The following is a 27,849-nucleotide window of genomic DNA, read 5'->3' on the forward strand; positions in this document are numbered from 1 at the left end:
TGCAAGTCGATCAAGCAGTCAACATAGATTTGTTAAGAGAAGGTTGCTCTTGACTAACACTTCAATTTTTTTGAGGCATATCATTGCGAGTCACATTTGATGCAATGTTGGTAGATATTTGCTGAAGTTTCATATGGCAAATTGACCAAGAAAGGAAAAAACAAATGGGATCCAAGCAAAAGTAGAAAGTTGAATTTAAAAATTTCTCGGTGAGGGATAGTGTTTGATCAGAGTTTTATGGTGTACAGTAGAGTTCTGCACTGAGGCCTTTGCCTTGTGCGATGTACACAGAAATTATTTTAATTTGTTCACACTCCCTGCACTATAGAAGTTTGTCATTGATACCACAGTGCATAAGATGATTCCAAGCTCCAGGAAGATAGCTGTGGACTAGTTAGATGAGCACTTATTCCTGAAGGAAACTGGGTGGGTAGTCATAAAATACTGGAAATTTTTTTTTTTAAACAATGGCACTAGTTGGAGTACTGGGTGCCACATTACAGGAAGAATGTGGTACAATTAGAGATTTAAGGTTGTACTCAGGACTGGAGAGTTTAGGTGTTGGGAGACTAGTATCTATGGCTTAAAGATTTAGGGGAGCGTTAACTGAGTTGTATAAAATTGAGACTGAGGATGAGCAGGAATGATTTCTTTCCCTTAACAGGAAGTAACAGATGGGCATAGTTAATTGGTAAGAGTATTTATTTTTTCATTCAAGGAGCGGGAATCTGGTGGTGGATACAAGTCGTTGTTCCATTTTAAAAAGTACATGGATAATCACTTGTAGACCCCTAGTTCCCGAGGTTATGTAGCAAGACTAGATAGTGATATTAATTTAGTCCTTTTGTGGCTGGCATGGATGAGGTTGACCACTTCCTGTGTCGTGAACTTCAATAATTGCAACTCCCCTTAATGCACTAGTTTCTGACCAGTTAAGTGTACAAGAAAACTAATGATTACCTGTTGAACAGACTGATTTTGTCACCATAAATGCCTCCTTCAGAGATTTGTTGCCGACAGAGGCAATTTAAATGTTGATGTATTATTTCTATATTATCTGGAGATTATCTGACCCTTAGCACAGAGTCCTCTTGCTGTAGGAATGATAAGGCCATTCTGACTATATTTGTCAATGCTATAATCATAGCATAAACTCTTGAGTAATAAATGTATAAATCTCTCTATGCAGGACGACTCTTTAAAACCCACCTCTCTCTCTAGGCCAGAAGACATCACTGACTCAGGAAACCGAGCTGCTCGAGTCACTGTTACAAGAAGTAGAACATCAGGTAACCCAAAGGAAGCGGAAGAAAAATATTGGAACTGATTTTTTTTTCCTCGCGTTATGGTAGATTAACAAAAAAAAGTGATGTTAAACCATTTGTTGCATTGATGTGGTTGGCACATCTATGAGCAGTGCATGGCTGATCCATGCTCATCATAAATATATCTTTCCTGGGTTATTGAGTTTGTGATGCAGCTTTGATGAAATGGGCTGCTGGCACTTCTTGGGTTCTCTCCTGAAGGATGGCTATTTAGGTGAGGCACATGGGGCTCTAAACATTTTACATTCATATTGGTTTTCTGATTTGATATTTGTGAGCCTTATTTCTGAAGTGACACCTGCCCCAAATAATTTTTGTTTCCTGCAGCTGCGATCTTGCAGTAAAAGTGAATTAATAGTGAAAAGTCAAGAAATCCTGTTGATGTTCCAACAAGTGCATCGTAAACCCATGGCGTCCTTTGTCACGACACCTGTCCCACCAGACTTCACCAGGTACCACAAATCAATGAGGGAAAATAGAAAATGTGATCACAATGTAATTGTTCATTGGGCATCTGTGAAGATAAAGAGGGGATGTATCATTTTGGATTTAGACAAAGATGCTGACAATATAGGGGTGGATATTTTCCTCCAAGCAGTTAGCAAACAATTTATTGCTCTCTGGATTGTATATATCTGCTTTTTGCTTTGTTTCTACTTCTTGTCCCCCACCCCCACCATTCCACATTTGTACATAAAAATTCCAAGCCTCCAGTTTTTGGACGTGAAGCAACAATGTAGATCCTGACTGGATTATCAGTCTATTTTTTTGGTGTTTAATTGTGGTTTGCTTGAGGCTTAGGCTTGGTGTTTTATGGGGTATAATGCGGATGTGGAAGGAAGGGGAAAAATATTAGTTTTATTATATTACTATAATTTCTTGTCTCAAGGGGTGGAAGGAGAGGATAATTAGTAGTTGTTTGTAGTCTAATTTGAGAAATTAGTATTTACTATTAATTCTATTTAACAGCCCACTGTTCTGGCATTGTGAGAAATGCAATGCCCTTTCCGTAACTCAATGATGCACTGAGTAAACTCTGATCTCAAATGCAGTAGAAAGTGGCAGTTTTCACTCTCACGAAGGAACTGGTGGTTAGTACCCCATCTAGTGGTCGCTTTGTAGTACAAGGATAAGAACAAGACTGGCTGCAATTGCTCAATGAAAATCATTTACTTTTTTTAAACACAAATGAGACTTACCCAGAAGTCTGTGATGCCAGATCTGCGTTTGCTTCACGTTGTTCGCATTTTTTGGTGGAAGATAAATGGCAGCTTTGGAAATTTGTGGCTCAATAAGCTAGGAGCTGTGTTTGAATATTACCTTAGAGCTGGAGTGCTCTAGTGTCTGATATTGGAAAGTGCAGGTGATGTTGCTAGATTACGGTATTGTAATTGGATGGTTATGGAAAGGATGCAATTCAATGAAATTCAATCATTTTTTAATTTGTTTTTTTCTGCCCCCTCCCACATTTTCTTTTTGTGTCAAATTTTACTTTTGTTTCGGCCTTCAACAGTATCGTCCCTAATAAATTCCTGCTTTGATATTTAGATGACCAACACAGAAATGAAGAGCAACATGATAGGTATTTTGCCCTCAGAAGTTGATCTCCTTAATTGCACCTGCAAACATTCTTCATAATTAAGACTCGAGGAACTGCAGATGCAGGATTCTTGAGCAAAACAGTGCTGGAGTAACCCAGCGCATCAGGCAGCATCTACAGAGGGAATGGATAGGCCTCCATTCTCTCTATAGATGCTGTCTGACCCACTGGGTTACTACAGCGCTTTGTACTCTGCTTATTTCTACTTGCAAATAAAGCTGGCACAACAAACCCGTTGAAGTTGGGGAACTATGCAAATAAATATGCAAACACACTCCATATATATGTATTTTGTATATTCAAGTAAAAAAGTGATTTGGTATTGAAGTATACATTGGAATAATATTTGAGCACTGTTTTTGCATTCTGTTGCCATGACTGGATACAGGTGGTCTTAATTGCCTAAATAAACACATACATTTTTTATTTTTTTTAAATAGTGAACTGGTTCCTACATATGACTTCAGCACATTTGTCCTGTCACATTTCAGGTAATGGTTTATTTCCTTTAAGAATATTTATCGACAGTCGTAACACTTGTTGGCTTTATCAATAGCAAGCAAATGGCACCAGCTGTTCACTGCACTTGCTCGCATACCATTTTATGGATCATTGCACCAGAGCTTTATGTGACTTTGAAAGCCATTTTTGGGAATGTGTGAACAAGCACCTGAGCACCTCCATGACCAATCTAATTGAAAAGTCTGTTACGGAGGCACACAGTTAAAACAAGAAGTGTAGGTTAGAAATGAAGTGGTTGGAATAGAATCTATCTAAAATGAACAGAAAAGGCAGTAGAGAATGGGAAGGAAAGGTGGGACTGAGAAAAAGAAACAAGTGATATAATGTAGTAAATAAGTTTTTTTTAAATTGGGGGAATACATCCTCAATATTAAAATTTGTCAGTGCCAGAGAAGTGGTCTGCTTTTATGATAGGAAAGGTTCATGCAAGTATAAACATTTCTATCTTGGCACAGGTTTGTCAAGTGTTAGCACACAAAATGTAAAAAATGGAGCAGGCGTAGGATATTTCTTCGTGATTTTTCTGCCATTTAGTAAGATTATGATACCACTTTCTTGTATCAACCATACCACATGAATGTTAAAATATCTGTTGAATTCCACTCTTGGATGCAGCCACCCAGTGGTAGAGAACTAAAAATAATTGTCACCTTCTGAGTGAAGAAATTTCTTCTGGGCCGAGTGCAGAAATGGTACCCCTTTATATTGAAACTATGATCCCTAGTTCTGGACTTCCCAACCAGGATAAGCACGAATGGGAAGTGCGACACTGCAAATGCAGGGTCTCAACCCAAAACATTAACTATGCCTTTGCTTCCACAAGATAAGCATGAATTCTACACCTGTGCAGTCAAACCCTGTAAGAATGTTTGTTACAATGATCTTGTATGTGAGGAAAGAAACAGAGTAAGAAGTAGGTTAGAAAAGTAGAGAGCAGCAGAAACAACGACCCCATCAAATGGACAGTGCTCCTTTGTAGAGCTGCTGCTTCATTGTGCTTGACCCTTGGGCAATATCTTTGGGGTGTTTGTCCATTTTCTCTGTGACCGTGTGTTTTTCCTCCGCGTGCTCCAATTTTCTCCCACAACCTCAAGATGTGCAGATGTGTAGGTCAATTGGCCTCTGTAAATTGCTTCCAATGTGTGGATGAATGCAGTCAAAGTACAGAAAAAATATCAAATTGGCAGAATTAAAGTTGCCCTATTTAATCATTTCCTTTACAACAATGAATCACAAATGTAAAAGGATTATCTAATTACCATTGTGGTTGCATGATGACTAAAGTGGAGACTTGAAAGTTCAATGTTATTTGACATTTGGGAAGGACTAGCAAAAAGGAAAAGTTATAGTAGAGGTGAGACCAGCATAGTGTTGAAAAAGCAACCTTTGTTTGGTACAGCATGATGCAGAATTACAGTCAAACTAAAATAACAGCAAAAGGCAGGAGATATTGATAGATGTAATTTATGGATAACCAAATAGTAGTTGTAGCTATGGCAGAAATTTGAGGATCGTGTAACAGGACTAATATAGTAATCGTAGGGTACTTTAATCTACACTTAGATTAGACAAGTCAAATTAGTAGTAATGAAATAGAGGATGAATTTGTGGAATACAAACAAGATACTTTTCTAATACAATATCTTGAGAAAGCAATTCATTATTCTCCACACAATTTCTCCTATCTTGCTAAGTGGGAAACTTGCATTAACCTTGGCTGATCTCTTTTTTTCCATAAATACAGTAACCTTTTGGAGTCTACTTTGCAAAGTCACACGACTTGTGACTTCATGCCAAATATTCTAGTGCTGTCTCTTAAAGCATTTGGATGAATTTTTTGATTAAATTTCTATATCAGTCTTTAATGGATTTATCTTTCTCCTGAATTTATTTTGATGCCTCGGTATTACGCCTTTGTATATTGAATGTCACATTATTTATTATTTTCATCAATATCTATAATTGTTAAGCATGCCCCAAAATATAAAAGCATTGATTTAGATTGATAGTTTAATATTCATTCTTTATAAATGCAAGCTATACATGTTTAGCAATGAATCATAGCAGGCACTACTATTTATTTTGGTCAAATGAATCTGTAAGAAAGCAGTCCAGTGCTGTGGTGATAAACTACTACTTTGAATCTAGAAGTCCAGAAGTAACTTGGAAAATACTTTGTCAAGCACGATTCTTCGCGAACCAAGTTGTAGATGTCCTCTTGCCCTGAAGCTTGTTCACTTGGCGAATCGTATGCAGATTGAAGAACAAAACCCATAGCAATGGCATTTTGTGCCCTTTTCTCTTTTGACTTTCTTTCCTGGTGATTCATGTGTTTAGAGTTGGAAATCAAGGTACTTGCTGTAGTTACGAAGACACACTACCTCTTGTTATCCCATTTTAATACATGTATAGAATTATTCTCCTTTTTATTCCAAGCAAGGAGTCTTGCGTTGAAGTTTTTCAATATTTTCTGAATGTAACATTTGCATTCTGGTTTTAAAATGATAATGTGATTTTTTAAATGTTTTGAATAGCACTTTGCGTCAGCGTGCTGACCCTGTTTACAGCCCTCCTCTGCAAATATCTGGACTCTGCTGGAGATTGAAGGTTTATCCAGTGAGTTTAAAAGTTTATATTTTGTGTCATCAGGGGAGGCAAGAGGAGAGAAGAGCTTTTGTTAGAGTGAAGACACTGGGATCTGCAGATGCTGGAATCTTAAGCAAAAACAAACTGCTGGAGTAACTTGACTGGTCTGGCAGCATTTGTAGAGGGAAGGCACAAACGACAATCCGTGGAAGAGTACCGACCTGAAATGTTGTCTGTCTTTTTCCCTCCACAGATGGTGCCTGACCTGCTGAGTTCCTCAACCAGTTATTTTTTGTTTGAGTGAACTTTTTAATTATTTCTAGTTTTGGCTTGTGGAGCTGTGTAGGAAGGAACTGCAGACGCTGGTTAAAACCAGATAGACATGCAGGGATATTCGATATTCAGGAAGGATAAACAGAAAGGAAGAGGAGGTGGGGTGGCTTTGCTGGTTAAAGAGGAGATTAATGCAATTGCAAGGAGAGACATTACATTGGATGCTGTGGAATCGGTATGGGTAGAACTGAAATAGCCAAGGGCAGAAAACGCTTCGACACAAAATGCTGGAGTAACTCAGGCAGGCAGTATCTCTGGAGAGAAAGAATGGTTGACGTTTCGGGTCGAGAATGGAGCGGCTGGGCTTGTATACTCTGGAATTTAGAAGGATGAGAGGAGATCTTATTGAAACATAGGATTATTAAGGGTTTGGACACGCTAAAGGCAGGAAACATGTTCCTGATGTTGGGGGAGTCCAGAACCAGGGGCCACAGTTTAAGAATAAGTGGTAAGGCATTTAGAACGGAGATGAGGAAACACTTTTTCACACAGAGTTGTGAGTCTGTTGAATTCTCTGCCCCAGAGGGTGGTGGAGGCCGGTTCTCTGGATACTTTCAAGCGAGAGCTAGATAGGGCTCTTAAAGATAATGGAGTCAAGGATATGGGGAGAAGGCAGGATAGAGGTACTGATTGTGGATGATCAGCCATGATCACATTGAATGACGGTGCTGGCTTGAAGGGCCGAATGGCCTACTCCTGCGTCTATTGTCTATTGACAGAGAAAAATGAGTCTTGATATTGCCACTTTCCCCATGTGATACTGGTATGCATTAGTGTGCTTATTTGGAAATTCCTGCTTGATTAATGCCCTCTGTGTAATAGTTGGTTATCTTGCTTGTTTGTGTGACAAATTCCGTGTGTGTGTGTGTGCGCCATGATCACATTCAATGACGGTGCTGGCTCGAAGGGCCGAATGGCCTACTCCTGCTATTGTCTATTCTTCAGACTGATTAGGGCTTCAGACTTCCATAACTTGTCTGGAAAAGGGTGCCGACCTGAAACGTCACCCATTCCTTCTCTCCATAGATGCTGTCCCGCTGAGTTACTCCAGCTTTTTGTGTCTATCTTTGGTGTATGAAGCTTGCAGCTTGGGATCTTTGCGTTGCATAGAGCATCATTATTTGAACAAATTTGGTGTAATAAAAGTGTGATTTTAATTTTTCTAATTAAATATTAGTGCTTGCATTTTAAATTCCAAATTAAAGTTGTTCATTGTATTTCAGGATGGAAATGGAGTAGTGCGTGGAAATTACTTGTCAGTGTTTCTGGAACTTTCTGCTGGTCTCCCTGAAACATCAAAGTACGGGTACTTTCCATTTTTTTAATTATTCAATGTCTTTGCCTTGTTATGTACTATTGTAATATTAATTGATAGTTGTAGTTTAATAAATTGAATTTTCTCTCCTTTTCAACTAGTAGTAAGGGGTATTTTGATTAATGATCTCCATTTGCTGAGGAAGTTGCTATGGCAGTAGCACTTTGTTTGTAATATAATCCCATCAAAATGCTTGCACAACAAAGTGACTCAACAGTTGATGACAGCCTACTTGTATAAGTAGATTTGGGCTCTTTGGGCGCAGAGCCTGGAAAGACACCAACAACGGAGAGGTCATCACAGACCCCACAGTAAAACCACCGGGTTTTGACCTCCATCGCAAGCAATGGTTAACCCTGAACATCCCTGCACCCTCCATGCAAGAACAGCCCATCACTTGCATAAGTGGGGGATGACAGACAGCCCTGCTTGCGACTGCGGACATCCAGACCACACCATCCCACACATCGTGAACGACTGTCCACTGAGGCTTTTCCCTGGGGACATCAAAGCCATCCACCCAGTAACTGAAGGTAGACAAAAAGCTGGAGAAACTCAGCGGGTGAGGCAGTAACTGATGCTGTCCTGGCCTGGATGTCTACTCTTGATCTACAACTTTAGGCTGTGCACGCCATACCAAGAAGAAGAAGTGATCATAAACAGTATTAAATAGTAAATATATTATTCTATATATTCTATATATTCACTTATCAAGCCATCACTTGGGCTTCTATTACTTAGGAAATATTTTTTAAACTCTCCAAAAATGGGTTAGTATTGTCTCAAGTATATGTATCCAGAGCATGATGGTAGACCAAGTTTGATGACTCTATTGTCCCATGTACAGATCCCAGCAAGGTGATTAGATGGGTATTGTTGAGGACTTGGAGCTGAGGATTACATAAAGGAGGAAATAAGTTCATGAGTCATAGGAGCAGAATTAGGCCATTTACAGTGCCCTCCATAATGTTTGGGACAAAGACCCATCATTTATTTATTTACCTCCGTGCTCCACAATTTGAGATTTGTAATAGAAAAAATCAAGTGGTTAAAATGTACATTGTCAGATTTTAATAAAGGCCATTATTATATATTTTGGTTTCCCCATGTAGAAATTGCAGCTGTGTTAATACATAGTCCCCCCAAATTTCAGGGCACCATAATGTTTGGGACTCATGGCTTCACAGGCGTTTGTAATTGCTCAGGTGTGTTTAATTGCCTCCTTAATGCAGGTATAAGAGAGCTCTCAGCACCTAGTCTTTCCTCCAGTCTTTCCATCACCTTTGGAAACTTTTATTGCTGTTCATCAACGAGGACCAAAGTTGTGCCAATGAAAGTCAAAGAAGCCATTATGAGTCTGAGAAACAAGAATAGAACTGTTAAGAGACATCAGCCAAACCTTAGGCTTACCAAAATCAACTGTTTGGAACATCATTAAGAAGAAAGAGAGCTCTGGCGAGCTTACTAAACGCAAAGGGACTGGCAGGCCAAGGAAGACCTCCACAGCTGATGACAGAATAATTCTCTCTATAATAAAGAAAAATCCACACACACCTGCCCGACAGATCAGAAACACTCTTTAGGAGTCAGGTGTTGATTTGTCATTGACCACTGTCTGCAGAAGACTTCATGAACAGAAATACAGAGTCTACACTGCAAGATGCAAACCACTGGTTAGCTTAAAAAATGGGATGGCCAGGTTACAGTTTGCCAAGAAGTACCACAGTTCTGGAAAAAGGTCTTGTGGACAGATGAGACAAAGATTAACATATCAAGAGTGATGTCAAGAGCAAAGTATGGAGGAGCGAAGGAACTGCCCAAGATCCAAAGCATACCACCTCATCTGTGAAACACGATGGTGGGGGTGTTATGGCCTGGGCATGTATGGCTGCTGAAGGTACTGGCTCACTTATCTTCATTGATGATACAACTGCTGATGGTAGTAGCATAATGAATTCTGAAGTGTATAGACACATCCTATCTGCTCAAGTTCAAACAAATGCCTCAAAACTCATTGGCCGGTGGTTCATTCTACATCAAGACAATGATCCCAAACATACTGCTAAAACAACAAAGTAGTTTTTCAAAGCTAAAAAATGGTCAGTTCGTGAGTGGCCAAGTCAATCACCTGATCTGAACCCAATTGAGCATGCCATTTATATGCTGAAGAGAAAACTCAAGGGGACTAGCCCCCAAAACAAGCATAAGCTAAAGATGGCTGCAATACAGGCCTGGCAGAGCATTACCAGAGAAGACACCAAGCAACTGGTGATGTCCATGAATCGCAGACTTCAAGCAGTCATTGCATGCAAAGGATATGCAACAAAATACTAAACATAACTACTTTCATTTACATGACATTGCTGTGTCCCAAACATTATGGTGCCCTGAAATGGGGGGACTATGTATAAACACTGCTGTAATTTCTACATGGTGAAACCAAAATGTATAAAAATGGCCTTTATTAAAATCTGACAATGAGCAATTTAACCACATGTGATTTTTTTCTATTACAAATCTCAAATTGTGGAATACAGATGCAAATAAATAAATGATGGGTCTTTGTCCCAAACATTATGGTGGGCACTGTAGCCCATTAAGTCTACTCTGCCATTCCATCATGGCTGATCTATCATTCCTTTTCAACCCCATTTTCCTGCCTTCCCATAACCTTTGACATCCTTACTAATCAAGAACTTGTCGATCTCTGGTTTAATAATATCCAATTACTTGGTCTCCACAGCCGACTATGGAAACGTATTCCACAGATTCACCATCCTCTGACTAAAGAAATTCCTCCTTGTCTCCTTTCTAAAGATGCGTCCTTTTATTCTGAGGCTGTGCCCTCCGGCCCTAGACTCTCCCACCAGTGGAAACTCTACACATCTACGCTATCCAGGCATTTCATGATTCAGTTTCACTTCAGAATAGCAAAAATATTTGAAAACTACCGTGCAAACTATCTGCAAACTACGGTGCCATCTTTTTTGTTTTGTACTATATTGTTTTTTAATTTATTTTATTATTTATTGAGTACCGTTTGCAAACCTGCTGCTGCGAGTAAGGATTTTATTGTTCTGTTTCAGTACATATGACAATAAAACACTTTGACTTTATTGAAACTTGGAATCCTAGCATTATTTATAAAACCTTGTGTGTGACTCATGCATAGTGTACAAAATGTAATCTGGCAACGGACTAGAGATGCAATTAAGAGATGTTGTGGAAAATGCTTGTAATGTTCCCAAGTTCAAAAATCAGTTCATTAACTTTTTAATTTAGATTAAGAAAATTTAGTTTTCAGTTTTACGAGAATGCCATCCATTCGTAATGTTTTGGTGGCAACTGTCAAGATCTCCATACCTTGTGATTCCAGGTATGAGTACCGAGTGGAAATGGTTCATCAAGTCTCCAATGACCCAACCAAAAACATAATTCGAGAATTTGCCTCTGATTTTGAAGTGGGTGAATGTTGGGGCTACAATCGTTTCTTTCGCTTGGACCTTCTTGCCACTGAGGGTTACCTGAATATGCAGAGTGACACCTTGGTGCTCAGGTAAGCAGTGAATATTTACTCAATTTGAAAGCAATATTTCATCTTTTACAAATTAAGTTGGTGTGTGTAATCATAGTAAGTGGGTCATTGATTGAAGTACGAGTTGCATTTTATTTGTGAGCAGTTCGTGATCGCAGCAGGGGCTATAAATATATTTTTAGATTATTAACTATCTCTGAAACAAAAAGACAAGCTGCCAGTATGACAACAAGCATGTCTATGACAGTAAAAGATCTGTTAGCACTTTATACAATAAATTATCTTTATTCTTTTTTCTTACCATTACCTCTTTCTACCTGAAGGTGGCAGCAAATGACTGTAGTTAAAGTTACCAGTTTATTTAGATATTAGGGGCCTGAATTAAAAAGATAAATCTTTTATGGACGGGATCTAAATATAAATCCAATTGCAATGCAATATTGATTCCACCCGGCAAAATCTGGATTAAAAACTGGTAATTGGTAATGGAGGTGTCTGGGTCACCTTTTGTTTACAATTTCAACTTGCACCTGTGAAAGTTACTTGACTTTAGCTTAGAGGCCCAGAGTGACCCATGTAGTTTTACTAACTGCTCAAAACTGCTTCACTATTAGTGTAATAATCATACAGCACAGAATCAGGCCGTTTGGCCTAACTCGTTTGTGCTGACCAAGACGTTTAACAAAATTAGTCTCATTTGTCACATTAGGCCCATATCCCTTTAAACATTTCCTATCCCTGTATCTGTCCAAATGTCTTTCAAAAGGTATTGTACCTGCCTCAATCACTTCTTGTGGCAGCTCATTCTATATGCACCAACCCTTGAAGACATTACCCCTCTGGTCTCTTTTTAAATCTTTCCCTTTTCACCTTAATCCTATGCCCTCTAGCTTTTGAATCCTCTGTCCCGGGAAAAAAGACTGCATACACCGATTTTCTACATCTCTCCTACTCCAATGCTTCAAGGAATAAAGTATGATTGGATTGACTGGAAGACACAGCATGGAAAAAAACAACAAACCCACACTTTGGGTGCACCCAGAGCACCCATGCAGTCATAGTGAGATCGTGCAAACTTTACACGGACTGCACCCGGGTCAGAAACAAACCTGGGTCTCTGGCACTGTGCGGCAACAGCTCTACCAGCAGTGTCCCAGTGCTGCACCTATGCCACTGTGCTATGTTTTGTAAAAAAAATGACATATTTTCTATAGCAGTGACACCAAACTATACACAGTACTCCAACTGTGGCCCTGCCAATGTCTTGTACAACTGCAATATTATGTCTCGTACCCTGTGCTCAATGACCTGATTGAAGGCCAATGTGCACAATGCTTCCTTCACCACCTTGTCTACCTTACGGAGAATTATGTACTTGTACTCCTACATCCCTGTTCTACAACAGTTCCCAGGCCACCGTTCACCCAGGTTTGACTTCCCAAATACAACACCTCTCATTTATCTTAATTAAAAGCCATTTGCCACTCCTCAGCCCACCTATCTAGCTAATCCTGCTGTAATTATTCATGATATTTCTTCCTGTCTGGTTTACCACCTATTTTGGTGTCATCTGCAAACTTACAAACCATGCCTCAACCAAATAATTTATTTTTTTAAAAGACACACTGCAACGGGCCCAGCACCGATTCCTGGGGCACACCACTGGTCGCAAGCATCCAATCTGAAAATCAACTTTCCACCATCGCTTTGTGCTCTCCTACCATCAAGCCAGTTATATATCCAATTAGCTGGATCTCCTTGTGATTTTAAACTTCCATGTTGGACATTGTTAAGGGCCTTACTAAAGTCGGCATAGATAATGTCCTCTGCCCTGTCCTTGTCAATCTTTTTGGTTATTGCAAAAAAACTCAAACGTTTATGAGATAGATTTGCATGCGCAAAGATATGTTGACTCCCCATGATCATTTGTTGTCTATCAAATGCTGGTGGGCACTCTGTCAAAATTCTCTCGAGTAGCTTTATCATTACTGATGTCAGGCTCAATTGCCTGTAGCTCCATGACTTGTTCTTGCTGGTCTTCTTAAATAATGGCACAAAATTAGTCACTCTTCAGTTTCAAGAACTTTGCCTGTGGCTAAAGATGATGCAAATATGATCTGCAAGGGCCTCTGCAATTTCTTCCCCAGCTTTCCACAAGGTCAAGGGATGAACTTGGACAGGTCTTGGGCTTTTATCTATTTATAATGTTTTAAGACCACAAATAGCTCTTTATTAATTCTTATCAGGTCCAGACGTCCCAACTCATTTGCCTCAATTCCTCATCTGTCATGATCTTCTCCACAGTAAAATCTAATGAGAATTATTAATTAAAAATCTTTGCCATCATCTGTGGCTCCATGGTCGTCATTCTGACCTTTAAGAAGTCACATTTACCTCCCTCAGTACCCTTTTACATTTGATATACCTAACAAATTGTCCTCCGAGGATATTGATCCTCATCCAGTTTAGGTGTAATCTATACCGTTTGTGCAGTTCTCACCTCTGCCTCAGCATAAATCCGAATGATCCAAGAACCTGAATTCCTGCCTCCTATATCAGCCACCCATTCATATATTTCTGCCCTTGTTAGAAGTGTCACTGGTCGTAAACCAGAAGTTATGACCCTTGAGGTACTGCTTTTTAAACCTTTTTCTAACTCCCATACTCCCTTTATTTTCTCCACTTATTAATACCTGTACTAAGAAGTTTAGAAATTAAACAAAGTGACTGCCCAACTCCACCAGCAAGGTGTATTATTACATTATTTTCCGATTTCCAGGGAATTATGAGGAGCTGCGATTTGTATTTATTTATTAAACTTGTATTTATTGTCTTATGAGTACTATGCATTCCTGTTATGCTGCTGGAAGTAAGATTTTCATTGTTCTGTTTTCGGTACATATAACGATTAAATACTCTTGACTCTTGTTATTGTTTTATTGTCACATTGTACTGAGATACAATGTAAAACGTTGCATCCTATTCACTCAAAACATATCGTAATTATCAAATCACTTGACAAATAGAGCAGAGATGCTTGTACAATGCCAAGATGTCAATCCCTTACTTTCAGGTGCTTTTGCTCTTGGCTGGCATTTTGATAGGGAAATGTAGTATAGCTAATTAAATATTTGACTAGTCAAATCAAAAGCCGCTGTTGATACAGGTTTGCATTAATCTTTTGAACTAAATTAATGGAAATGTGTCTAATTTCCTCAGATGTATTTGCGTTCATTAATTTATTGACATTTTCACACGTAAATCTACTTTTTTTTTAAAAACTCAAATTTGGGTTGTGTACTATTTTGTGTGTTATGTAAAGCAATGTTGCTGAAAAATGAAACATTGGAACTCAAATGACCCTCCATTTTCAATGAAGTCCCTAATTTCCCATCCGAATTGTCCATACATTTGACATTAATGCATTGAAGATCCCAGACATGTGCATTTGGATGGTTCTATGGTTTTCAAATGTGTGTGAGGCACATGCCATCTGTGGGCTGCTCACACTGAAGTAAGTCCTCATGGTGTCCAGGAAGCCTGTTGTGGCTTAACTTTTACAGGCAAGCTACTCAAGGAAGTCAAAGGCTTGTGCTGATGTCGTGATGTGGTTAACTTCCTCTTAAATACTTTACCTGGCTCTTGTGGAAGAATGATTGCCATACAGTATTACTGCTTCTCTGAACTAAATGCAAATTGTATTAGTCTTCCAGATCTGTAAAATCATTTTTTTGTAATTGTTGCATTTGGCTGAATTTTAGAAATGAATTTGGAGATGGTGGTAGAGGTGCTGCCTCACTCTGCTAGAGACCCGGGTTTGATAGTGAACTTGGGTTGTCTGCGTATAGTTTACCCGTTCTCTGGTGACCATGTGGACTTTCCTCCAGGCACTCTGTCATATCCCAAAGACGTGTGGGTTTGTAGGTTAATTGGTCTTTGTAGAATTGGCTGTAAGTGAATGAAAGTAGGATAGCATAGAACTAGTGCGATTGAGTGATGGATGGTTGGTATGTTCTCTGTGGGCCGAAGGGCCAGTTTCCATGCTGAATCTCTAAAACTTCAACTAAAATACCAGATTTGACATGTCAAACTTCCTTCCTTGTCTGAATTGTACAGGTACCAAGTGCGCGCACCTACGTTTTACCAAAAATGTCGTGACCAGAATTGGTACATCAGCCAACTTGAGGTGACTCAAACAGGTTACATCCAACAAATCAACAATCTCAAAGAGGTCAGTTTCTGTAATCTACCTTCATCCTTCACTCAACTGGGAATTTAAGCAGCATGAAGTGACATTGTGATCACTGGTTCTGTCCTCTGTAGGTTCAAATCATAATCTCCTATGACTGCAGCACACCCTCTATAGTGTTGCTATCAGGAATTACACATGGTATTTGCTTCAAACTTGACCTTGTAGCAATATTTTGTATTTTTTACAGTTCCAAAGTAAATCTAATTTTCCATTAAACTGGTTCAAATGCAGTTTTGTGGTGATATTGGTTTATGTTGTCTTTTTTTGATTGCTTCAAACATTTTGCACCAGCTGTGTTTTTCTGACCTGGAGGAAATAAAGCTGTTCATCAATTAATTTGGGAGAAGCTATAGGTCATTTTTTTGCTGTAGGTGAGAATCTAACATCTTACATAGTTAATGTTGACTTTTGCATGCATAAATTTTTAATTTCTTCATGGTGAAAATTCTAAATTTAGTGTTTTTGTGGCAAGTGCAATGAGCAGCTGTGACCTGTGTGAACAGGAGAAGCAATTGTATAACACTTTTAACTAATTAAGTTAAAAGATGAATGTAGGTGGTGATGGTGGGGTGGGTGGTGAGGGGAGGTTGGATTAAGACGGGATAGGAAAAAAAATCCAAATGTTATTATAAAATGAATAAACTTGGTGTTAAGAGTGACCCATGAAAAGTGGGGTGGAGCGACCACTGCTGAAAACTTGACAACATATTGCAGATGTTAAAACAAATTGAAAAGAGCATTTGCAGCAATGTTTTTAAACTGCATCATTGAAAAGAAAAGCAGTTGAAGTTTTCACTTGATCACTTTTTGTCAGGATTGCCATCATTGTCAAGTGAAGAAACATAGAAAATAGGTGCAGGAGTAGGACACCCCCCAGGAGTTAAGGACACAACCCTGGGGGGATCCTGTGTTCAGGATGAGGGGGTTGGATGTATGTCTTCCCATCTTGACCACCTGGGGCCTGGGAGTGAGAAAGTCCAGGACCCAGGCACACAGGGGAGTGTTAAGCCCCAATCGTGTGTAGAAGGAGTTCAGGTCATCAGCTAAAGAGGTGCCAGCACTTCCGGTTGAGGGAGGGCTGCTCTGGTAGTTAGTTACAGTCCGTAGCCCCTGCCAAAGGCGTCTGGTCCATCTGTGACTCCATCCTGTCCTTGTACCTCCTTTTTGCGTCCTTCACTGCCCTTCGCAGTCGGTAGGACACTGCATTGTAGTCGTCCATATTGCTGGATGCCAGGCCGGAGTTGTGAGCAGCGGTGCGAGCATTCAAGGCAACGTGAATGGACCTGTCCACTTTGATTAGGAAAGATGCTAACCGTGGGGACGATGTTATCGGCTATTGTTGCAATGAAGTCCGTGACCGCTTCCGCGAACTCACTGACGTCTCTGAAACTTGCTTGGAACATATTCCAGTCGACATCGCTCAGTGCATCTTGCAGCATGGCCTCTGAATGGTCAGACCACCCCTTTACTTCCCTCGTCATTGCCGCTTCCAGTACTATCCGTTGTTTATACTCCGGCAGCAGGAAAATGGCAGCGTGGTCAGATTTTCCAGAAAGGAGGGAGAGAATCATCCTTGTACCCTTTCTGAACAGCGTGTAGCAGTGGTCGAAAGTTCTTTCCTCCCTGGTGGCCCACTTGATGTGTTGGCAGAAGTTGCGCATGACCTTTTTGAGATTTGACTTGTTAAAACTCCAGCCACCACCATAGTCGCATCAGGGTTCTAGTTTTGGTGTCAACATAGCACATCGTGTAGGGTCGATAGTGCCACTTCGGTGTCCGCATGCGGTGGAATGTAGACGGCTGTGATGAACACTGAGATATCAACTAGAATTTTAGAGTATAATTGTCTTATGAGATACTTTGATTCGACTGTGTTTTTAAGTTCTAAGCTGGTTTAAAGATGCACAGCAAAATAGCAGAGTATCTTCATGACTGTCTCATGAATATAATTGTACCCGGATGGAGAGAAAGAGAAAATGTTACTACGTGCCGATTTGTTGCTTGCTTTAAGTGTACTGATATCTAAAATATGTTGGTAACTTAGATTTCTTCACTTAACATCTTTTGGATATTTTAATCAATTTTGTAACAGTAATCAAACTGCTGTTATTTCTCTGTGAAACAATTTTCCTGATTGGATCATATTCCCAATTGAAGTGGGTATATGATCCCACTTCATATGGAAATGGGTGACATTAGTTGGTCTCAATCCTCCCTGAAGGATGAATAATGCTGCTTAACTTGGTTTTCTTCAAACTTGATTTGTTGCACAGAACTCTAAAACTGTTCCATAGAACTATCTATTTAAAGATTTCTTCCAATATTTCTCAGTTGAAATGAAAATAAATACAAAAAATGTTGGTACACAAAAATGCTGGAGAAACTCAGCGGGTGCATCAGCATCTATGGAGCGAAGGAGATAGGCAACGTTTCGGGCCAAAACCTGAAGGGTTTTGGCCCGAAATGTTGCCTAACTCCTTCGCTCCATAGATGCTGATGCACCCGCTGAGTTTCTCCGGCATTTTTGTGTACCTTCGATTTTCCCGCATCTGCATTTCCTTCTTAAATACAAAAAATGTTGGTTGACTTGTTTTGTTGGTGAGGGAGTGCATCTAATAATTTGGTACATTTTGAAATATTTATTTTAAATATGTTTTCCATCTACATTTTTCCTGTTTTCCATCTTGGCTTCTGCAGAGATTGGCCATTGAACTTTCGCGTAACAGGGCCTCTCATAGCTTGTCGCCACCAAATGTGCACTTGAGCCCACAAAACAATGACTGCTTGGATACCAGGACAAAAAAGCTCATTTGTAATGAAGATCTTCCAGCAGAGGGTGCTTGTTCTGTTTTGGCCGTCAGCCTGGTCAAAGAGGAGGAGGAAGATGACAAGATTCTGCAGGATGACTCAAATGTAGGTGATTAGTTTCAACTGGGAAACCTTTGCCAATCTTTCAATTCGAAGTGTATAAAGTGTAAGTCCATGCTTTCTATTTTTTTTAATTTTTATGTTTGAAACCGCTAAAGCCCCTTCAATCAGAAGTTAGCAGTGCCTTCTTTCTTTCTGCCTGCTAAAGGAGTCCTTTTCTCAGGAAATTGTTCAGAGAGCTCATCTGAGAATAGTGTGTTTGTTCTGAAATGCCTTTAAATCATTGGATGATTTTTCAATATACTTGCTTGGAACACTTCAAAATATAAGCAAAGTCCTTTAAGTACATTGAGCATTAATGAAGTGCTAGAAAAAAACATGAGGGATTTTAACAAGACAAATTTGTTTTATTCAGCATGATCTTTCTGATGGTGATTTGGACATAGAATTCCTCACAGTAGATGATGAATTGAACCAACTTGACGGCAGCAGCTCATCTGCTAGCTCCTCGGCAACGAGTAATACAGAAGAAAATGACATCGATGAGGAAACTATGCAAGTATTTTCTCATTAGTCTCTTGTTTATTGACAATACTATTATCCACTTATGTGATGAAGCACTAATAAATGAACGTTGGTGTGCTTTCACTTATTTAATTTTCCGATAAGGTGGACCGTTGAATTGCTCTTTAATTCTGATTGTAGATCATATATCTCTATACAACATACTTTGGAAGAGGACTGCTCATCCGCCTAGCTTACTTATGAGTAAAACTGCATCATGACGAATGGCTAACACCATGGCTAACATCATGAAGCAGATGGCAGCACTCAACCCCGAGTTGGAGTGAACACCATAGATAGATACTTTATAATTTGCATGCTTGGGTGCCTAGTGAATATTCTTAGAGGTATAGTGACATGTTTTGCTTGGCATACTATCCAAATAGATTTCATAGATACTCGAGTATAATAGTGCAGTCTGTAGTTCAGCATTATGGTACATCAGTTCCAAAGACAAACCCCAGTGTCTTCAGTGGGGTAGAGATGAATCGAACATTACCCTAGCTTTTGGAAGGACCATTCAGAAGCCTGACAACAAGAGGGGAAGAAGCTGTTCCTGACATTACAAAGGCCAGTTTTATCATCTGGTACATTCCAGTATAGTCTGACTATAGTATTTGACAGCTCACCCCCTCCATAACATTCTGGTCAACCTGAGGAGTGTCTTCAGCAACAGACTAGGTCCACTGAGATGCAGGACAGAACACCACTGGAAAACCTTCTTCCCTGTGGCTATCATACTGTACAACTCCTCCCCCTTCTGTCGTGGGGCAGACCGAGACTGACTCCCCACCCCACCCCCACCCCCCTTCCCAATTTACCTCCTAAGATCAATGTCCCTCCTGGGATAAATAAAGTTCTGTCCTATCGAATCGACTCTCTGCAGGTCCATGTACTGCTATTTACCTGATGAAAAAACTGACCATTGTAACAAGAATCTTAATGGGGGAAAACTATTACTTGCAGGTCATCTCTGCAATTTACAAAGGAATGTGGGAGGGGAAGAGGGCTGAAGTCTCTCGATGCGAAAAAAACACCCCTCCAGTTATGGTACTGGCATTAGCAGGAAAACCTCAGCTTGAACATTAACTGTTTTCAGAAAAAGTGGCGGCATGGTACTTCAATTTGCTTGTGTTTTCTGGGTGAAAACTAAAAGTTCTTGCTTCTAGTTTAATATCCAGTAATCCTGATGGAAAGAGTTGGATTTGTCTCTCAGATGAACTTTTAGCCTGCAAGAACAAGGCTGTAAAAGGTTGCTGGTGCTCACTAATCTGTACCTGGTCTGAATAGATCACTTCACCGGGCACCAAGGAAAATTTCACTTGTCATTATTTGAAAATCATAATTTGATTAATATCCATAGTTGCTGGTCATGTGGCTGTATGAAGTTGCTCCTGACATAAAAAGGTTGGAAAATATTATACCATCTGTCGTTCGGTCCACATTATTGACTAATAATGAGCAGAAGGAGGTAGGTCTGACAATAACGAGTTTTGGGAGGAACATTCCCATTGAGTACTTTCACAAAGTTAACATTGTAGCACCCAAAATAACAGACTATGGGTTACTCACTAATGTAGATATTACATAAACTATAAATTGTACTCCAGTCTTTCTTACTCGTGTTGATCCCATATATTTATGTCTGCTTTTTTTTAAAAAGTTTGGATATTACATGAAGATCAACCAAGATCTTTTCAACCTTTTACTTTTCAGGTTTGGGGAGAATGATGTTGAATACAGTAACAACATGGATTTGGAGGAAGGGGAGTTGGCTGATTCAGCAGGAGCTTCTGGTAATTCACATTGAAATTATTTTTTGCTTGGAATGTTGTTGGAGGTGATGGTGGTGGAATTAGTATCTTGCAACTGATGTTTTATCAACAGTGCATGGATCAGATCTAATCGTATGAATAAACAAACTTATTGCTATTGAAGCAGTTAGCCTTAAAGTTTATTGTACAAAGGAGCAGGAGTAGCCCATTTGGCTCCACATTCAATTAGATCTTGAATATCAGCATTGTATTTGTATCTAATAATACCTCTGCCTAATGCAAAACCCGATCATGGCCTGGTTTGGAAAATTCAAGTGGGTCTTTCACCTCTAGCTTTCAGCCTCGGTTGCTACTTTGGGGAAGAGTTCTAGATTTCCACCATTCTTTGTTCATGCAGAAAATGTGGTTCCTGATATCCACTAAAGAAAAAAAAATGCCTTCATCTTCCCTATTTAGCTGTTTCAGTCACTATAAACACTTTAATTGTATCTCCCTTCTAAGTTCAAAAGAAATCCAAGCTTGGTCTGTGCACCCTGTCCTTGCTGTGCAATCCCTATGTTTCGGCATTCACATTGTACTTATTTGTACACCTGCATTTAAATGATTGGTGCTTGGTAACAGACGAGATTTATTGTGTTCTATATCGGAGTAATTTCCCACCAATAACACTTCCCTGCTGATTCAAACTTTAATGACAGCCTCCAGCCTTGGTCCTTTTGAAAATTAGAACACTGGTGACAGTCAGTGGTTTCCAGAATTGGATGGAGATTGCGTCTTACTTTCTTTCATTAACATCAGGAGGTTGGTGGGGAAACATTAACCTGTTTATCAGAAGTGCCACGCCTTTTTATACTGGAAATGTAGAGGTTTTTAATTCTGTTTAAAAAAAATCTATTTATCTCTGCAATAAAATATGTGCTATAAATGTAATAGTAAATCAGCTTTTAATCAAGATAGATAGAGATATAGTCTGAGTTGGGCCATTCATCAGAAATGAATCCATCATTATGTCAGGTAATGATTTGAGTGCTGCATATTTCAAGTATTTAGTTTGTACTTGAAGCATTTTAATTGCACAGTAAGATTCATTTGAATGAATAATTTTAATTAAATGTGAAATTCCCGAGCTTCCTTTCCCTACCACATCCAATTATGTGAGTCAGGCAAGTGATTTGCTTCATGCTGACGTCTTTTTCTGAGAGGATAACAGCCAGTGGTATTTTATCGTTCCTTGACGAAATGCCTAGCTTGACGTCCAATAGGTTGAATGTTGAATTTCCAATTTAAAGGAACCCATATGCCGGCACTCTCCTCCCATACATGCTCGTGTTTTTTGTTTAATTTTTGCTTTCTCCCTTTGCTCATCCATCCCATCTCTTTCCACCCCCAAGCATCCCTGGTTCCATTTCCCCCCACTTCCCAATCATCCTCTCACCAGCTGATTTCACCTGGAACCCACCAGCTTCTGTTCCAAACAACCTCTGCCACACCTGCACATTCTGTTGAACTGGCATTCATTCCTGTTTCTCTCAGTCCTGATGCAGGGCCTCAAATCTCAACTTACTCTTTATGCCTCCACAATAGCTGTTTGATTTGCTGCTACTTCCAGCTTTCTGTTTTGGTTTTCTAAATACAATTTGTACATCGCTCTCTTTGATTTGTGTACTTAAATGCCCTATTATTTTACTGTCCGCAGCTACTCGCCATCGGTGAAATGTTTAAATTAAGAGCAGGTGACCTTAACAATCAACCACATGGATTTCCATCTGCCACAGTTTAGCCCAATTATTTAATCTGTCCGCATCCCTTATGAAAGTGCTTGTTGCCATCTGTGCATTTTTCTGTATCTACTAATTTAGTACCTACTTACAGACCTTTGATGTATTCGCCAAGAGCTGGTCGAGAAATGTTTCCTGGGAACAACTTGTCAATTAAATATTTGTCAAATAAATGCCTGAAGAAGGGTCCCGACCTGAAACGTCACCTATCTGTTTTCTCTAGTCCCGCTGCCTGTCCCGCTGAGTTACTCCAGCATTTTGTGTCCATCTTTTGTCAATTACTTTATGGGGAGGAGATTATTCAACACCAAGTCGTGCTGCCTCTCAGAGCAATCCCATTGCTACCATTGTCCCATTTATTACCCAGTCTCCTATTCTCTAAATGCCCATTAACAATCCCTGATTCTTTCACCAACCATCTATACAAAAGGTAATTTACAATAGCAGCTTGTGCATGTTTGCAGTGTGGGAGGTAGGTGCAGCACATGGGTAAAATTAATTGTTCAATGGAGAATAAGCAGATTCCACAAATGCCAGAGATATTAATTGAACCTGGTCACTGCCTAGGTATCTGGTCATCTGAGAACCTGTGAGAGCTGTGGTACCTGCAGTGCCACTCTGCTACCCTCTACTGCTTGGAGCAGACTTTCTTTTACCACACCCAGTTTTTATGGTGGGGATTAACTAACTTTTGTCCAATTTTCTATTTAATCTATCAAATGCCTTCTTGAAATCCAGGTGAATACGCATGTAGAAGTTCCCTAACTCATCAAGTAATTACATCAATAATCCAAGTAGATTATCCTTTACAAGTACAGTGCCAACCATAATGTTTGGGACAAAGACCCATCATTTATTTATTTGCCTCTATACATCACAATTTGAGATTTGTAATAGAAAAAAATCACATGTGGTTAAAGTGCACATTGTCAGATTTTAATAAAGGTCATTTTTATACATTTCAGTTTCACCAAGTAGAAATTACAGCAGTGTTTATACATAGTCCCCCCCCCCCATTTCAGGGCATCATAATGTTTGGGACACAGTAATGTCGTGTAAATGAAAGTAGTCATGTTTAGTATTTTTGTTGCATATCCTTTGCATGCAATGACTGCTTGAAGTCTGTGATTCATGGACATCACCAGTTGCTGGGTGTCTACTCTGGTAATGCTCTGCCAGGCCCGTATTGCAGCCATCTTTGGTTGGTTACATGCGGAAACATGTATATCCTATCAATTGCAATTATTGGACTTTTATCAAATCATCCTTGTCTTTTGCTTCAGCTAGTCGTAATCTTGATTTGTGTGTTCTTGTAGATCTTTTTGTGTGTATTTTCCAATTGTGTTTCTAAAGTGGGGATTGGAAATTTGCTTGGTAGCTGGCTCGTGTTATTGGCTCTATTAACTAGAATTTTTGAAAAGTCACCAAATAACACATTACAGTAACGTTGGATTAAAAGCCAAAAAACTACAGATGCAGGAAATAATCTGCAGATCAGACAGTATCTGTGAGGTGGGAAACTGAATTAATAGTTTTAGTTGATGAACTTTAACCAGAATCTACACAATTTGTTCTTGGATTTCCCTGCAGTTCTGTTTAAATGTCATTGTCTCCACGGAGGCTACAGGACCTGCTGAGTATCTCTGGCATTTTCTGTTTGTATTGCAGTGAGCAAGATGAGTTCATGTTACAGAACATGGCACACTGGTCATTATGAGACAATAAAGAACTGCGAGCCAGGGAGTCCAAAAGTAACCTCATGAGGATAAATAGTGTAGAAAGCAAAACTGGAACTTTAATTTTCAAACTTGATTTGTCATTGTATGAAAGTATGGTGGGTGAGAGGTATCTTTGAAGTATTCTATTTTCACATCCAGTGTGGTTTTGTTTTGTGTTTCATTCTCTTTCAAGACTTTTATGTGCTGAGTGGAGACATGAGCAACTGAAGATGCCGGTATCTTGAGCAAAACACAAAGTGCTGGAGTAAATCAGTGGGTCAGGTTGCATCGGTGGGCAGACAATATTTTGACTCTGGGACCCTTCTTCAGACTTAAGAATTCAACACCAATTCAAGATAGTCTGAAGTGGGTTCTGACCTGAAACATCACTTATCTATTCCCTCCTGAGATGCCTCCTGACCCATTGAGCAACTCCAGCCCTTTGTGTTTGCTTATTGAATGTTCTCCACAGCTCACAACTTCGCTATATTTTCTCCTCTGAAAAATGAGCAGAGCTACGATAGTAATTTTTTTTTGTAGTATGTTATTTTGTGTTTACTTCTCTTTAAATGTGATTTGGGTTGGCTTCATTAGCACCTTGTTAGGCATTCGATATTATCACATTCATTATGTGAGCAAATTATTCTGACTCTTGACACTTTTAGCTGGTAAGTTTTTTTTTCTTACCACTTGTCAACTGGTGAAAAAGATACTTTTTGGTTTGCACTGAATTTGTTTAAATGAGACTTTAATGAGAGAAATAATATTGTAGACTTGGTACATATTGATTTCCAAATTTTCAGTTGAAACTTTTTTGGTTGCAATCCCTCCCTTTTCGGATCTTAATCTCTAAAGGCATTATGCGGCCTCTGTGATTGAGAAATGTCCATACACAATTCAAAATCAGCACTTTCCAATTTAAATCCTGCTGAAGAGACCTTTACATGCATTCGAGGAATTAAGTTTGCTTTTGGGTGCCGGAGAAGTGAAGCATTTGTTTTATGATGTGCACGCGTTTAATTTAAAGAAAATTGCCAGACAAGGGCTTAGTTTTAGCTAATGAAAATCTGCTAATGCAACTGTGAGAAGTGGAAGTAAGCCAATATGAGCAGGGTCAGTACATCAACAAGAAAGAAGCTGAAGCAATGTTTGCAGTGTTAACATACCAGTAAGAAACTTGCACAAAATAAAATGGTCAAAAATTTAAACCACTTCCACCTGCCAATTGCTTGTGAATGCTTTAAATGTATTATTGCCATTAATTTTGGAATATAAAGAAACTGGATGTTGGAAATCCTGATATGCAAATACAAGGTGAGTTTCAGTTTTTGTCGGGAAGCAAGTTTTTAATCTGTCTGGGAGAATTTTGCATCCAGAGGGAAATGAGTCCTTAAAGTAAGAAATGGAGTAAAGGGAAGAAGAGGCATAATTATTGAAATGCCCAATCATTTTTAGCTTGGAATTATTTACTTGAGTTTGACATGTCAGTTTTACATTTAAAAATAAAGTCTGGACCTACTTTCGAAAGACCTCATTGTTTCCTCCCAATATTCTGCTCTTGCTGTTTGTGTATTTTTTATCATGGTTATGGTGTGCTTCTGTTCTCCACAGGAGGGATGAACAACCACAATAGGTCTTCAAGGCGGGTAACGGGCAGTCTGACGTCCGCAGCCAGCAGCAGCCTACTTGATATTGATCCTGTCATTCTCATACAGCTGTTGGACATAAAGGATCGAAGCAGCATGGAAAATCTTTGGGGTATTCAGCCCCGTCCACCAGCTTCCCTCCTGCATTCAGCAGGTAGTTTAACCGGCCTGTACTTTCTACTCTGATATACGTAGAGTACATGATTGAAAGGGCAACTTGGTTAAAAAAAACAGCTCGCAGCTGTAAACAATTTATAAATCCAGCTCCAATTCGGTTGCCATTTCGGTATAAATTGAGAATGTGGGGCTTACTGGGAAAGATTGATAAACTAAGAAGAATAAATTGGGTTTGTACTTTTTGAATTAGTGAAGGAAGGTTGAAAGGAAGATCCTGAAGTTAAGTGTAGGAAGGAACTACAGATGCTGGTTTAAACTGAAGGCAGATGCAAAAAGCTGGAGTATCTCACTGGGCAGGCAGCATCTTTGCAGAGAAGGAATGGGTGACATTTTGGGTCGAGACCCTTCTTCAGACTGGTTAGGGATTAGGGAAACTAGAGATATAAATGATGATGTAGAGAGATGAAGAACAATGAATGAAAGGTATGCAAAAAAGTAAAAGGTCCCCCTCCAGTCCTTCTTCATATGAAAGTCCTGACATCTCAGGAATTAGTGGTCAACCTTCTCTATACTCTCGCTGTTGGGATGAATATTGCTCTGTTTCTAAGGCACAATGGTTGCCTTCCAATAACCTGATCCTCACGGTTATCATTTTGATTTCCTTGGACTAGGGAATTATGAATGCAAATCAACACTACAGTCCTCAGCATGTGTTCCCACTGACCTGAATGATGGAAGGAAGGTCATTGAAGTCATTAAATCTGGATGAGTCTGGGTAGCAAGCCAACTCTTGCTCAACCCAACCTCTTGTGACAGGAGGCGAAACAACCCAATGCCATCTGTTGTGCTAAATGTAACTCCACATAATGATAAGTGGCTGACAGTTCTCATTGTGGCATCAAATAACTTTTAGAATATTAAAAGCAGTTTGTCATACTTGTCAAATGTTGCCAAGCCGAAGACAGTTATTCTCATCTAGCCCGAGTCATGGAGTTCAGCCGCACTTTTGTTTACAAGACTGCATTGAGGTCTAAAGCCAAATAGTTCTGGATATCAGCTGAACTTGACCATCAGTGAGAAGGTTTGGTGAGCGAATGCTGCTTGATAGCACTGAACAGGAACACTTCATTTTTTTGTGGGTAAAAATTGGTCTGATAGATTTCTCATTTTTGTGGCCGTTCTTCATGCGGTTGCCTGACAGTCAAATTAGATTTTGATGTTTGGATTCCTGAACCTATTCCATCCTACTAGGCTTTGAAAACATAGCTTAACCTCGAAGGGAAGGCTAGCTACTCGGCTTAGGGGTCTGCTTGTTTGTCAGCTTACAGTGAGTTTTGTGATGTGCTTTGCCCCCACTGTTCTCAATTTTGTCCGTCTCAATTCTGTAGCATTCCTGGCTTGCTTACAATGATGATTTTATTTAAATTTGGAGTTCTCGCTGACCTGAACCCAAGGATTTATATATATTTTTAAAGTCAACGTGACCCAAACCTGATGTACGTGATTGGATCTCGTCAAGGTCAGAAAGCAAGCCTCTAGGCCAGTGGTTCTTAACCTTTTTGGCATACGTACGCGAACAAAATACTGTATGTGGTATGTACCTTTGTTAGGTTCCTAAACATGGGCTCAACAAATGGATATGTTATTTATGACCCATTCATGTCACCCGGTAAAGCCCCAAATGACCCCGCCATGGGGGTCCCGACCCCTAGGTTAAGAACCACTGCTCTAGGCACTGCAGTATTCATAGTATCTAGTACTTGATGTTGGTTGGAATTAATTGAATTGCCTGAGGACTGCTTCTGTATTTGAGAACCTTGTAACCTAGTGTCAAGACGGCAACCTTTCTCTCAATGTCAGCAAATACAAAGGAGATAGTGATCGACTTCAGGAAGTGAAACCACGCATACGAGGC

General features: G+C 39.6%; 1 protein-coding gene across 10 annotated transcripts in view; it reads left to right on the top strand.

Moving 5' to 3' along the window:
• Positions 1–27,849, top strand: part of trim37 (tripartite motif containing 37) — a 79,487-nt gene that overhangs the window by 23,988 nt on the left and 27,650 nt on the right. For 7 of the 10 annotated variants that reach the window (XM_033045751.1, XM_033045750.1, XM_033045754.1 and 4 more), the window contains 11 exons: positions 1,222–1,289; positions 1,653–1,777; positions 3,366–3,416; positions 5,982–6,063; positions 7,590–7,672; positions 11,058–11,237; positions 15,333–15,447; positions 18,166–18,381; positions 18,752–18,891; positions 20,617–20,696; positions 25,783–25,971. In XM_033045751.1, the coding sequence (XP_032901642.1) occupies positions 1,222–1,289; positions 1,653–1,777; positions 3,366–3,416; positions 5,982–6,063; positions 7,590–7,672; positions 11,058–11,237; positions 15,333–15,447; positions 18,166–18,381; positions 18,752–18,891; positions 20,617–20,696; positions 25,783–25,971 (1,329 nt within the window). The remainder of the gene's footprint in view (positions 1–1,221; positions 1,290–1,652; positions 1,778–3,365; positions 3,417–5,981; positions 6,064–7,589; positions 7,673–11,057; positions 11,238–15,332; positions 15,448–18,165; positions 18,382–18,751; positions 18,892–20,616; positions 20,697–25,782; positions 25,972–27,849) is intronic. The other 3 variants (XM_033045752.1, XM_033045758.1, XM_033045757.1) reach the window with 1 other exon arrangement.

Source organism: Amblyraja radiata, chromosome 28 (genome assembly GCF_010909765.2).
Source record: "Amblyraja radiata isolate CabotCenter1 chromosome 28, sAmbRad1.1.pri, whole genome shotgun sequence".
Classification (NCBI taxonomy): domain Eukaryota; kingdom Metazoa; phylum Chordata; class Chondrichthyes; order Rajiformes; family Rajidae; genus Amblyraja; species Amblyraja radiata.